Raw genomic sequence first — 12,745 nt, forward strand, 5'->3', positions numbered from 1 at the left:
ATCAGCTGGGTCAGTATTCACGGGGTCACAGGCGCTTGGGGAGGGAGGGACTCCACCCAAGGGACCCCTCTAGAGGAGCATCCTCGGCAGAGAGGATAGCTGTCACTTTGCCTGCATCCATCCTCATGGACTCCTCTGTATCGACCAGACCAGTAGCCACCCCCTTCTCATTTTACAAATGTAGGCACTATAGCTCAAAAAGGCCCAACAAGGCCTCCAGAAACACTCCATTTCCTGTTTCCAAGGGCAGTTCAAATTGCTAGAAACAGGACAAACCTCCTTACAAACTTAATTTCTTCTCCGTGAAATCTCCCTTCCCGTCTACAAGGTTAGGACAGGACATCTGGATCCCTCCAACAACCCTGTCCCCACTGTTCAGGGCAGAGCCAGACTGCTCCCCTCCCGGCCTTGGACTTGGGATTAACTGGACACCAGGAATCCCAGACCCAGTCACTGATCCCAGCACCTGTCTCTGAACTAAGCAGACAAGAGGGGAGGACTTGCCCTTCCCCCAGGGCCTCGGCATCAGAGAGTGTTGGGGGAGTCCCGGCAGCTTTCTTTGCCAACAGAATCCCAGCTGGGCTTTCAAAGAAGCCCAACAGAGAGCAGGCCATCGGGAAAGAAGAAAACACATTCCAGGAGGCCCCGAATTCTCAGATGGTAGCAACTCGGCCCCAAAGATACAAGAGCACCCTTCTCCAAGTCCCTGGGCCCCGACTGGGGGTAGTGTGACCTAGAGGAGCCTCCGTGGCCCACACTGCAGCCTCTCCACACAGAGATGGCTGCGGGGGGACAACATACAGCCACATGTAAGTGTGCAGAAGTGGGGAGGGACTCCATACAATCCTGCAGGGCAGATTGCTATCATCCTGGAGCATCAGTGCAGGATCTGGGGTCCCCCAGACCAGGATTTCCCAGGCAGCGAGCCACGGGTGGGTGATACGTGTGCCCAGATATTGACCCCTCAGCCCGCAGGGCAGCCAGGCAAGGGCCTGTGACCACCGGAGCTCCAAGCTGCTCTGCTCTTCCTAGATACCAAACACCACTGCCGTTGTCCGTGCGCCTCGATGGGGAAAAGGCTGCTCTAAGCTCACCTCTTCCTTCTTCAGAAAAGAAATGTAAGGTCTGGAGGAGGGAAGTGACCCGCCCAAGCCCATCAGCTCATCTGTGGCAGAGAATGAGCTGGAATCAGGGTCCCGGCTCCCCATCCAGCCTTCTTTCAGCTGCGTGCTCCCCACCATGGCCCACTTGGTTTCTTGGTGGCTGGGCCAGGGCCTCCCCACCCAGCTATGTACCAGAGTTTCCCCAGGTAGAGCCGCCCGTGCAGCAACTCGAGGGCTGCTCTGGGTGGAGCGGGGTCAGCAGGGGCAATGAGGGAGAGCCTTGCCCTCACTGTGGGGAGTGGTCCCCAGAGCCCAGGGATCTACGGTCGTGTGGGGCCCAGTTCCATCTGAGCAGCAGGTAAAGGATGCTGATTCAGTGAGCTGCAGACCAGTAATCTCCTCATTTGTCTTGTCAACATCCTTGTCCCACAGAGTGTCAAGTCCATTACGGAAAGATTTTCTGCCAGGAAGATACTTAGTGTCAGTCCAGGAAGCAGCAGAGGCCTGAGCTCAGGTGCGGACCTCTGACCTTCAACCTTCAAGGGGCAAAAGCCAAAGCCATTTCTTCACTGGAGGTAAACCCAGTGGCTCCCGCCCAACCCTTCTCCAAGTCCCTGGGCCCCGACTGGGGGTAGTGTGACCTAGAGGAGCCTCCGTGGCCCACACTGCAGCCTCTCCACACAGAGATGGCTGCGGGGGGACAACATACAGCCACATGTAAGTGTGCAGAAGTGGGGAGGGACTCCATACAATCCTGCAGGGCAGATTGCTATCATCCTGGAGCATCAGTGCAGGATCTGGGGTCCCCCAGACCAGGATTTCCCAGGCAGCGAGCCACGGGTGGGTGATACGTGTGCCCAGATATTGACCCCTCAGCCCGCAGGGCAGCCAGGCAAGGGCCTGTGACCACCGGAGCTCCAAGCTGCTCTGCTCTTCCTAGATACCAAACACCACTGCCGTTGTCCGTGCGCCTCGATGGGGAAAAGGCTGCTCTAAGCTCACCTCTTCCTTCTTCAGAAAAGAAATGTAAGGTCTGGAGGAGGGAAGTGACCCGCCCAAGCCCATCAGCTCATCTGTGGCAGAGAATGAGCTGGAATCAGGGTCCCGGCTCCCCATCCAGCCTTCTTTCAGCTGCGTGCTCCCCACCATGGCCCACTTGGTTTCTTGGTGGCTGGGCCAGGGCCTCCCCACCCAGCTATGTACCAGAGTTTCCCCAGGTAGAGCCGCCCGTGCAGCAACTCGAGGGCTGCTCTGGGTGGAGCGGGGTCAGCAGGGGCAATGAGGGAGAGCCTTGCCCTCACTGTGGGGAGTGGTCCCCAGAGCCCAGGGATCTACGGTCGTGTGGGGCCCAGTTCCATCTGAGCAGCAGGTAAAGGATGCTGATTCAGTGAGCTGCAGACCAGTAATCTCCTCATTTGTCTTGTCAACATCCTTGTCCCACAGAGTGTCAAGTCCATTACGGAAAGATTTTCTGCCAGGAAGATACTTAGTGTCAGTCCAGGAAGCAGCAGAGGCCTGAGCTCAGGTGCGGACCTCTGACCTTCAACCTTCAAGGGGCAAAAGCCAAAGCCATTTCTTCACTGGAGGTAAACCCAGTGGCTCCCGCCCAGGCAGTAGCACCTGAGCCCACGGTAGGGTGGGAAATGGGTATGTCGGGCCACTGGGATTTCTCCATCACAGCGTCCACGCGCAAACCATCTCCTCAATCTGCTGGAGCCCCCTAGCACTGTCTCAAAAGGAGTAGCCCAAAACTAACCAGGAAATGTGAGAATCAGAATGTCTGTGCTAGGAGGGGCCTCAGTCAGTCAATCACCCAGTTCAGCCCTGTGGGATGGGCAAGGCTTGTCACTGCATCATCACAGTGCCACAGGCAGAGGCAGGATGGGAACCTCGGCCATCACCCCACTGCGGGGTATGATGATGAGAGCCCAGGGAAGGCCACTCAATGCACAGACCATCTTCGAAGTCACCATACCATCCACCACTAACCCTGCCCACCACCAGGGCCCAAGGGTATGTCCAGATGGTCACCCTTTGGCCAGTGCCTGCCTTCTCACGGGGCCCAGGATTTCTCCCACCGGTACATGTGTATCATCCTATCTCAATCCCTTAGAGCATGCTTTCTCAATGGGAGAGGAGGGTATCACCCCCAGGGGAGCAAAAACGGGCTCCTGGGTAGGCAAAAAAAAGGTAGATATAACAATGGTCTGTGGCCCTCCAAAACTCAACCCTATCTGACAAAACTTTAATACTTGGCATTTACTATGGACTAAATTGTGTCCCCTCCCCAAACTCATATGCTGAAGCCCTAAACCCCCAATGTGACTGTATTTGAAGATAGGGCTTTTAGGAGGTAATTAAGGTTAAATGAGGTCATAAGGGTGGAGCCATAATCCAGTAGGACTAGTAACCTTATAAGAGGAGGAAGAGACCTTTCTCTCTCTCTCTCTCTCTCTCTCTCTCTCTCTCTCTCTCTCCCTCCACCCCCCTCTCTCTTCTCTCTCTTCTCTCTATCTCCCCACTCCAATCCCCCACTTCCTTCCCACCCATTCCCACCCATTCCCACCCCTACCCTGTGAGGACACAGTGAGAAGGCTGATGTCTGCAAACCAGGAAGAGAGCCCTCACCAGAAATCAAACCTGCCAGACCTTGATCTTGGACTTCCAGCCTCCAGAACCGTGAGATAATAGACTTCTGTCATTTAAGCCATCCAGTCTACGGTATTTTGTTATGGCAGCCCAGGCAGACTAAGACAGTATTTCTCTAGTTAGAGAGAATTAACTTTTCTCCTTAGAGGGGCAACAATGAAAACAAAGAAAAAGTTTGAGAAACATTGTCCTAGAGAGTTCTTCATTTGAAAGGGCTTAGGGTCTCACTGGAGAATCTTTCATTTCACAGTCTAGAATAGTTCTTCTCAACTGGCAGCGACTGTGCCCCCAGGGGACATTTGGCAGTGTCTGGAGACACACTGGGTTGTCACAACTTGGGGGACTGCTACTAGTGTCCAGTAGGTAGAGGCCAGGGATGCTGCTAAACATCTTACAGTGCACAGGACGGCTCCTGCCACGGAGAGAATTACCCAGGTCAATGTCAATAATGTTGCTGTTGAGAAACCCTGGCTTAGAGCAAAAGAAACCGGAAGGTTTTACACGTTGCCACAAAGTGCCTGGAAGCCTGAGGTCTGGGGCCCGCGAGCAAGCCCACCCTGGCCCCCTTTAAGCAGCATTGGTGACTCCAGGAAGCTCATCCCAGCCCCAAGAGTTCCCAAAACCGGAAGGTCCTCCCTAGTGCCTGAGCAGGGGCAGGCTGCCCTGGGTCACCCAAAGGCCAGAGGGAACAAGGCCAAGAAGAAAGAACCAAAAAACTCACTGGGCTCCTATACACAGACCACGGCAAGCAAAGCTAGAGCTCAAATGGGTCTTCTCACTCCCCAGGCAGGCCAAGGCAGGAGTGGCCAGAGAGCAGAGGCTCTCCTCAGCGGGATTCAAGAAGCAGAGCCCCCAGGGGAGAGGGGAATTTCAGAGCAGAATGGACGATGATGATAGGAACGCCGACAACCACGGCCAACGGCTCTCACGCGCTCGGCAGCATGCTGAGCCCTGGACAGCCACTGGTTCACTCTGACCTCATGACCATCCAACGAGGTAGGTACTCTCCCCTCTGCACCAGAGAGGAAACTGAGGCATAGAGAGGTCGAGTAACTTGGCCAGAGTAGAACAGCTGGCAAGGACCCAGCCAGGCAGGACAGGTGACGAAATGGGAGAGCAATACCACGTTTCAGATTCAAGATCTCCTGCACGGCAAGCTCATTCTAGGCAATTCCCTAAATGCTTTATGCCACACACAACCTTGTGGGTGGGTGTTACGGTTCCCTCTTTACAGATGAAGACCCCAGGCTCAGAGGCGTTCAGGGACCTGCTGGCAAGCCGACACCTGAGCCAAGCCCCGAGGCCTGATCCACCACCCACGGGGACCAGAGCAGGTCTGGCAAGGCCCCAGCATGAGCCCACTCACCTGAGAAGATTGAAGCAAGCCTGAAGATGTCCGAGAGGCGGGCGGTCACTGGCTCGTAGGGTGAGGCTTCATAAAACTCCTCACCTAGAAGAGAGAACCGTGTCAGGCCCAGGCTCACATCCTGCCCAAAGCTTCACAGGGCAGGTTAGAGGAATGAAATGCTGCACATTTCACATGAGCAAGGCACTTCTCTCCAACCACAGCAGGTCAGAACTGCCTAATACATCTCCCTCGTGACCTCTCTGCATGTCCCGGCCTCTTCTAAGGACTTCCGAATGCTTCTGGAAAGAAGGCACAGGGGAGCTGGAACCCTGTGGAAGGCCAGGTACAAATCCCAGGATCTGAAGCCAAAGGACCCTCCACAGTCATTGAGTACAACTTCCTCATTTCACAGGGGAGGGCTCTGAGGTGGCCCAGAGAGGCAAAGCAACCTGCCTGAGATCACACAGCTACTCATGGCGGAGCTTGAGCTGGACTCCAGCCTCACACCAGCATTCTCTCCCATCACACCAGGCTGGCTCTGCCCAGACTTAAGGGGACAGGATTTCCCCTTTGCTTCCCACCATGCCACCAGGAGAATCTGACTGGCTGAAGGTCCGCTGGGTGGAGGCCTGACTGCGGCTCCTGTCTTGACTGACTCCCGACCCGTCTTCCCCTCCACCTGCTGCTTCTCAGCCCTCTCCTCCAGGCTCCGGGGTGCACCAGAGGCTCGGGGAACAGAAAAGCAAGCGAGTGACAGGAGATAAATGACACAAGGCTGCCCTGGAGACCCACCACCACCTCAGCGGGACTCCAGCCTCCTCTGCCAATGCCTCGGCAGCAAAGGAAATATCCTCTTGAGACATGACGGCGAGGAGAAATCAATGGATAATCACTCAGACTGTGTGTGTGTGTGTGTGTGTGTGTGTGTGTGTGTGTGTGTGTGTCGAGCGGGCGGGAGAGACAGATGATGACCACAGCCTCACACACTGATTTCCCGTCCGCCCGGGGCCCAGTGCCACAGGCAAGTACCCCCACCTAAAGAGGAGCACGTGGGGCAGCACCCCTGGGGGCCACCTGCAGGAAGGAGCCGGCCTCCAGAAGAGGAGCCTTGCAATCTGCTTGCAAGGGGCTCGTTCAGCCAGGCCCCCAAAGTCACCCACAGTCTAGCCCTCAAGGCTTAACCAGCCCTCCGCTGGTCCACGGACCAGGCATCTGTCTGCTATACCAGGCAGACCCCCCAGAGAAGGGTACAGACCCCCCAGAGGACATGGAGGAAGAGCACGCCCCCTGGAGAAGCGGCCCCGCCCTTCACTGTACCTCACAGGAGCACCTTAGGCCCTGCCACACCCAGCACACAGGGCACCTTACGCACAGGGGGTGCCCACTGGTACCGGCCAACGGACCTAATCCAAAGGTTACTCTTTCCTTCAGGCCTGTCTCCAATCCCACCTACCCCCGGGGCATGCAGGGTCATCGCAGGCCTGCATGATCTCAGCATCCTCCACTCTACCCACCGGCACTGGAGAAACTCCCTGTGGTGGGGTTACCAGCCATGCTATCTGCTGCAGCCAAACAACACAAGAGTTTAGGAAGCATTTTTGTAATAAAGATGATGTTGTATTGTGCCTCGTGCCAGCACTATTACAAGTGCTTCAGATGTACTAACTCATTTAATCCTCTTAATTTCTCCAGGGGGTAGGCACTATTATTCTCCCTATTTTACTGTTAAGGAACTGGGGCACAGAGACACTGAGGTACTTGCTCGACGTCACACAGCTGGTAAGTGGCAGAGCCTGGTTTCAAACCCAGGAATTTGGCTCCAGAGTCCAAGTTCTTAACCATTATGAATACTGTCTCCAAAAATAAAAAGTGTTATTGAAACCAAATTGTTCCTTTTTTTTTTTTTGGCAGTACGTGGGCCTCTCACTGCTGTGGCCTCTCACATTGCGGAGCACAGGCTCCGGACGCGCAGGATCAGCGGCCATGGCCCACGGGCCCAGCCGCTCCGCGTCACGTGGGATCTTCCCGGACCGGGGCACGAACCCACGTCCTCTGCATCGGCAGGCGGACTCTCAAGCACTGCGCCACCAGGGAAGCCCCCAAATTGTTCTTAAACAAGTACTACTGTTGCTTAACTTTTCACAGAGCAATCTTCTGTGGGCTGGACTGCTCCCCCAGAGCAGGGTCTGTCTGTCCCTACAGCATGTGGCATAGCACCGTGCCTGGGTATGGCTAGTACGACTGACTAGGAGGGGACAGGGGATGGATCTCTGGGGTAAAAGAGCCTCTTCCATGACCGCGAGGGAGGGGCCCGTCCTATTTAACTCAACTTCCATCTCCTGCTCCTGCAGCGGAATTCACCAGCAGGAAATCCGAGACCTGCCTGGCAGCCAGACTGAAGCCAAATCCAGGATGTCAGATTCCAAGGCCACGACCTGGGAGATGATAAGTAGGAGAGGCCTCGGCGCGTCACGTTTGCAGGACCAGGATGACCTTGAACTTCAGCATCACCTTTGGAGAAGGCAAGAAGCCTGGTCCCCTGTGCAGCCAACAGTGACAGCCCCACCGTGTAAATACTGGTGGTTACGGGGGTGGTGATGGCAGAGGGGAAGATGGGCCCAAGGCCACAGCTCTCCCCCAGGGCAGTGGAAAGGGGTCCGGATAAGGAGTCGGGAGCCTGGTCCCACCAGCTGCTTGCTGTGTGCCCTGGGAAGCCCCCGAGTCGCCTCCCTGCATCTCAGCTTCCCCGCCAGAATGATCTCGAGGCCCTTTGCGGTTGGGACTGTCTAGGAGCTCGGCAGAGGCCACAATCCTGCCACCGCCAGCTCTGCCCACACGCTGAGAGCCTCAGTCTGCACCAGCGAGCTCAGCCTCAGGTAGAGGCAGAAGGTGGAGCCGAGTCTCTGGATAATCGCAGCAGGAGAAGCCAGAATCTAAGTGCAAACCCACATGGGTCTCTCCTCTCCGTGATCCCCCCACCCTGGCCCAAGCCAAGTTATTAAGAGTCTTAAGCAATAGGGAGGGTGTGCCTGTAGCCTCCCCAGAAGACCACTCACCCCACACCAGGAATAGCCCCCTCTCAGGAAGATCCTGTCCCTCAGAGGAACACCACCTGCTGTTACAAGGCCTCTGGGTTCCTCCGGTCAGCCCTGGACAGAAACCACCTCTAGCCCCAAGACCCAGGGGGAGGGGACTGTGCAATCTGCAAGGGGTTGGGGGGGCAGGGTTCTGAGGAAGGAGAAAAGCAGGGGTCTGCCTTTCTAGAGTGGGACCAGGGGAAGGGTCTCCCAGCCAGTACACGCCAGCACAGGGACCACGGCTTCCCCAGTGCTTTCACCCTCTGAAGCACACAGTAGGTGCTTAACAGATATTTGTTGAGTAAATGAACCAACAAACGATCTCAAGCCTTGGAACGGGGAGAGTTTACAGTCAGGCCCTCCTGGGTTGAAAGGGCCTTGAACACACAGCAGAAGGCAGCATAAAATGCACATGATGCTTCTTGTTATCATCAAACTGCCTCATCGTCCCGGCTCCGAGCAAGGTCCCCAGAGCCCTGATGCGGTGCCCACGGAGCCAGTCCGATGGGAAGGTTCTCAGGCGGCCCGCCCAACTCTCTAGCCAGCAGCCCTTCCATCCCTTTCCTGTCCATTCTGCACCCACAGCAAGCCCACCCACCTTCTGCCCAATCCCCCTCGGGTTGAAACTGAAGGCTGTCGGAAAGAAAGCAAAAACCTAAACAACCCAGCTGGCTGCATCGGGGTCTTTAATGTTCTGGGCACGGAGTCAGCCGGTGTGGCGGGCAGGGACACGTCTCCTTGTCTCACGGAGAACAGAGTGCCCGTCTCTGTGGCCGGCTCCCTCTCTTTGCTAACTTCTAGTTCTACGACTCCAGCATTGCTAGCAACAGAAGAAATGACCACCCGATTCAGGAGGAATTACTTTGTTACTAATGGTGGTAATACTATTCATAATTCCACGCCCGCTTATTCCTATTTTCAGGCCACGTTTGAACCCTCGAGGCCACTGCTCAGGAACCTCTCGAAATCCAGGTCCCACCCCTGGGCCCAGTTTCCTCCTCCCCCTCCAACAGCTGGAGGCGGCGCCCCTCGGATCCTAGGCTGACGCCTCCCCTCCCCCAAGAGCACAGACCCACAGAGCACCCCTCTCCCTTCTTCACCTCAGCCTCTCCATCACTACTATCCTACCTTAGAATTTAAACTGCTCGACTCTCTCGCAGCTTAAAAAGAAAAAGTCATCCTTTGTTCTCCCCCCATCTTCACACCAAAATTCAAGAACTTGGCCACAGTCATCATTCCCCTCTCGCCAGCTCCCAGGCACCCCCTAAGCAGGCTTCTGCTCCCAGCAGCCACCTAAGGCGCTCACCCCAAGGGCATGAGGGACCCTTTCCGAAAACCCTCTCCTGCTGGGCCTAAACTCTCAGAGGCTGGTGACCCTCCTTCCTCTGAGAGTGAGCCCCTCCCGAGGTATCCTACTGTCCCTCTTACCTCACCCCCAGAGCCTCCTTAGTCATCCTTGCAGCCCATCTTTAAATGGCAGTGGTCCTGGGGGCTCTGTCCCTGACCTCCTCCCAATGTGACTGCACTCACTCCCTCAGCCCCAGTTACCACCTGCAGTCTGCTGGCGACTTCTAAATCCCTATGTCCAGTCGCTCTTCCTCACGTGACCCCCAGCCCTGCGTGCCCAGCTGTCTGTAGGGCGGGGCCGGTGAGAGGCACACACCCCAGAACAAATTCACATCTCCCAGCCCTCCCCCCACTCAATACCTTCACTGTGATCAGCCACATCACCCACCCAGCTGCCCAAGACCGAAAACTGGGGGCCCCCCTGACTCCTCTGACCCTTCACCAAGACCTGTTGATTCTGCCTCCTGGACAGCTCTTAGATCCTTCTTTCCTGCCACTGTCCTCATTCAGCCGCCATCATTCCTGGCCTGTATCACAGCAGTGGCCTCCGAACGGTCTCTCCAATCTACTCTCTTCATTGGAACCACATGAACTTTGTCCTGAAGCACATATCCATCGTGTAAAACCTTCCAGGGGTGCTGCCCACCAGATCCGTACCCCTCCCATCTCTCCTCCCCCATCCCCACTTCCACCCGTCTCTACCACACCGAGTTACCTGAAGGTCTGTAAGCGAGTTCCACTAACCTGAGTTACCCGCAGGCCTTTGCTTAAGCTCTCCCTCCACCTCCCATACTCTCCCCATACACCTTCACCAGGTAACTGCAGCTCATTCTTGAATCTCAGCTTGGAGGCTGCCTCTTCCAGGAAGGCACTTTAGATTTTGTAAGAAGGGGTTTGGATGCCCCTGCTCAGTGATGCCGCAGCACCCAGTGCTTTCCACTCACATCACCAAATAACAGATAACTGTCACCAAATAACTTCTCTGCATCGCCCCCCGACCATGAGCTCCACGAAGGCAGAGGCTGCCGCAGCTGTTCTCAACTGTTGCCACAATGCCTAGCAACCAGTAAACTCTCAATAAACAGTTGCTGAATTAATAAGTGAATGCCTGACCCCGGTGGCCAGCAAATCCTCCACACCCCAGTCTGGAGGGGGAGGAAATGGAGAAGGTGGCTGTCCGGGGAAAGGCTTACAGGCTCTGCCTTGGGCCTTGGAGGCGGGCTTGCCCAGGGCTGTGGGACCTGCTGCCTACACGCCGCTCAGAGCTCCGTTGAAGGTGCCTAGGCCAGGCCCGGGGTCAGGAAGCCACCTGAAGGGCAGGCCTCCTGGGAGCAGGAAGGCAGGAGGGGGGCAGCGGGGAGCGTCAAGTGCTGGTTTGCTCTCGTGCAGACCTCACAGCTCCGCCTTCACGCCACCTACCCCTTCTCACTCCTCTGTCCTCACTTGTCCATCCACCTGGGTACCCTTGCCTCACCTTCTCTCGTCACCACTGCACATGGCCGTCCAACCAGCCCCGGTTCTCTTCCCCTCCCACCACCCCACCGTCTCTCCTCCCCACCTCCTCCTTCGTCTGTCTCTCCAACAACAGCTGCCCGCCTAGGCTGGGTTCTAGGTTCCCTGCAAGGCGGAGAGAGAGAGAGAGCTGTGGCCACTCTGCCCCGTTACCAGGCCCTCCCGCTGAACCTGGGCCCCAGGAGGCCCTCCCCGTCACCCCATCCCCAGCGTGCCTCCCATCGAGGCGGGCGGACTTACCCTCATTCAGCCCCAGGTGGATGCTCCAGTAGATCTGCAAGCACTGCAGCTCCTTCTTCATGCCCCGCTTGCAGCGGCAGTCGTACAGCGGGCTCTCCTGCAGCACCTCCAGGGCCGCCTGGCACTCCTTGTTGGCCAGCATGGTGTTGCGGTCCCGGCCGGCCAGGCACTGGCGCAGCGTGCGGTAGCGGGAGCTGCAGTTGGATTCGGCCGCGCACAGCTCATTGGCCCGGACACAGTCCACTGGGGGGCGCCAGCCGTGAAGCTCGGGGCCCTGCGGGGAGGAAGGGCTGGCCAAAGAGCGGAGGGTCTCTTCTGGGTGGTGGGGAGGGAAGACAAGCACGAATGAGGGCCGCAGTCTCCGACCCCAGAGGCAGGCCTGGGGGCTTGGGCCCTTCTGGGAAAGTCACACCCATTCTACTCGGCACAGCAAGGCCGACTCAAGGCTGCCTTCCCCAACAGACAGCAGGTCGGAGGAAGGGCTGCTAAAGGGTCCCAAGAGTCCACCATCTCTCCTCAGACCCAAAGGAGAAAAGCTGCCCTCTGCCCTGGTCCTACCAGACTCTCTTCTGGTTCCACTCCGTGGCCCTGGGCCCAGGAGCACAGAAAAGCCAGAGGCCCCAGCAAGACCACAGACAGTCTAAGGTGCCAGGAAGCCAGAGAAGGATGCCACAGCCTCAGCAGAGAGCTGGCGGCTGCAGGGCCTCCTGGGGTGGGCCGAGGGGGCATCTCACTTTCAGAGCACCCAGACCTCCTCCCAGCAACCTCGGGTCCAGCCAGAGGTCCATCCAAAACAGCCTCTTAGAGGCCAGAGTCAGCCCCTGCATTCTACCCTGGGGAAACCGAGGCCCAAAGAAGGGAGATGACAACTCAAGGTCACACGCAGGCCGAAAAGTCCCCTCTAACCCCCCAGTCTACGCATTCTGAGTCCCCAGACTTCCCGAGGACACAGGGAGAGACAAGCATGACCCCATGGTCTGAGCCCAGAAGGAGGCGCTCCTCCAGGGGGGCTCAGGCCTCCACACCTTCCTGTCCCACAGTGCAGCCAGAGACAGAAAAGGTACCCTACGGACAAGTTCCACCCCAGGCCCCGCCAAAGAAAATGCTGCAGACCCAGCAACTCCATCCCACCACACCTCCCACCCACACACACCTCCCTCTCTCCCTCTCTCCATCGGGCTGTCTCTCTCCCTTTCTCTCCCCTATTTCTTTTTCTCTTTCTTTCCTCTCCCCCCCACCCTCCCCTGAAACCCTCTCCCCTCTGTCTCCCCTTTTTTTTCTTCTTTCCAGAAGCCAAATAACAAGTCACCTGCAAGCTGACCCTGGCCTCGCACACAGCCCCTTGCCTCCCCAACGATGAACAAGCAGGAATCAGTCCACTCTCCTCATCCACGGCCTCAAGTGTCCAAACCCACGGTCCTCGGAAGGGAAGAGGTCAAGTAAGGAGATTCGAAGGGGAAGAGTAGGGA

The 12,745-nt window shown here is 56.9% G+C and overlaps 1 protein-coding gene across 3 annotated transcripts in view; it reads right to left on the reverse strand.

Moving 5' to 3' along the window:
• Window positions 1–12,745, reverse strand: part of GFRA2 (GDNF family receptor alpha 2) — a 105,483-nt gene that overhangs the window by 87,978 nt on the left and 4,760 nt on the right. The window contains exons 2-3 of one of the 3 annotated variants that reach the window (XM_007450548.1): window positions 11,277–11,591; window positions 5,119–5,202 (exon numbers count right to left, since the gene is read on the reverse strand). The exons of 1 other annotated variant lie outside the window; for it this stretch is intronic. In XM_007450548.1, coding sequence (XP_007450610.1) covers window positions 5,119–5,202; window positions 11,277–11,591 — 399 coding nt within the window. The remainder of the gene's footprint in view (window positions 1–5,118; window positions 5,203–11,276; window positions 11,592–12,745) is intronic. One more of the 3 variants, XM_007450549.1, reaches the window with a different exon arrangement.

The sequence above is a fragment of the Lipotes vexillifer genome, unplaced genomic scaffold (assembly GCF_000442215.2).
Source record: "Lipotes vexillifer unplaced genomic scaffold, Lipotes_vexillifer_v1.1 scaffold567, whole genome shotgun sequence".
Lineage (NCBI taxonomy): Eukaryota > Metazoa > Chordata > Mammalia > Artiodactyla > Lipotidae > Lipotes > Lipotes vexillifer.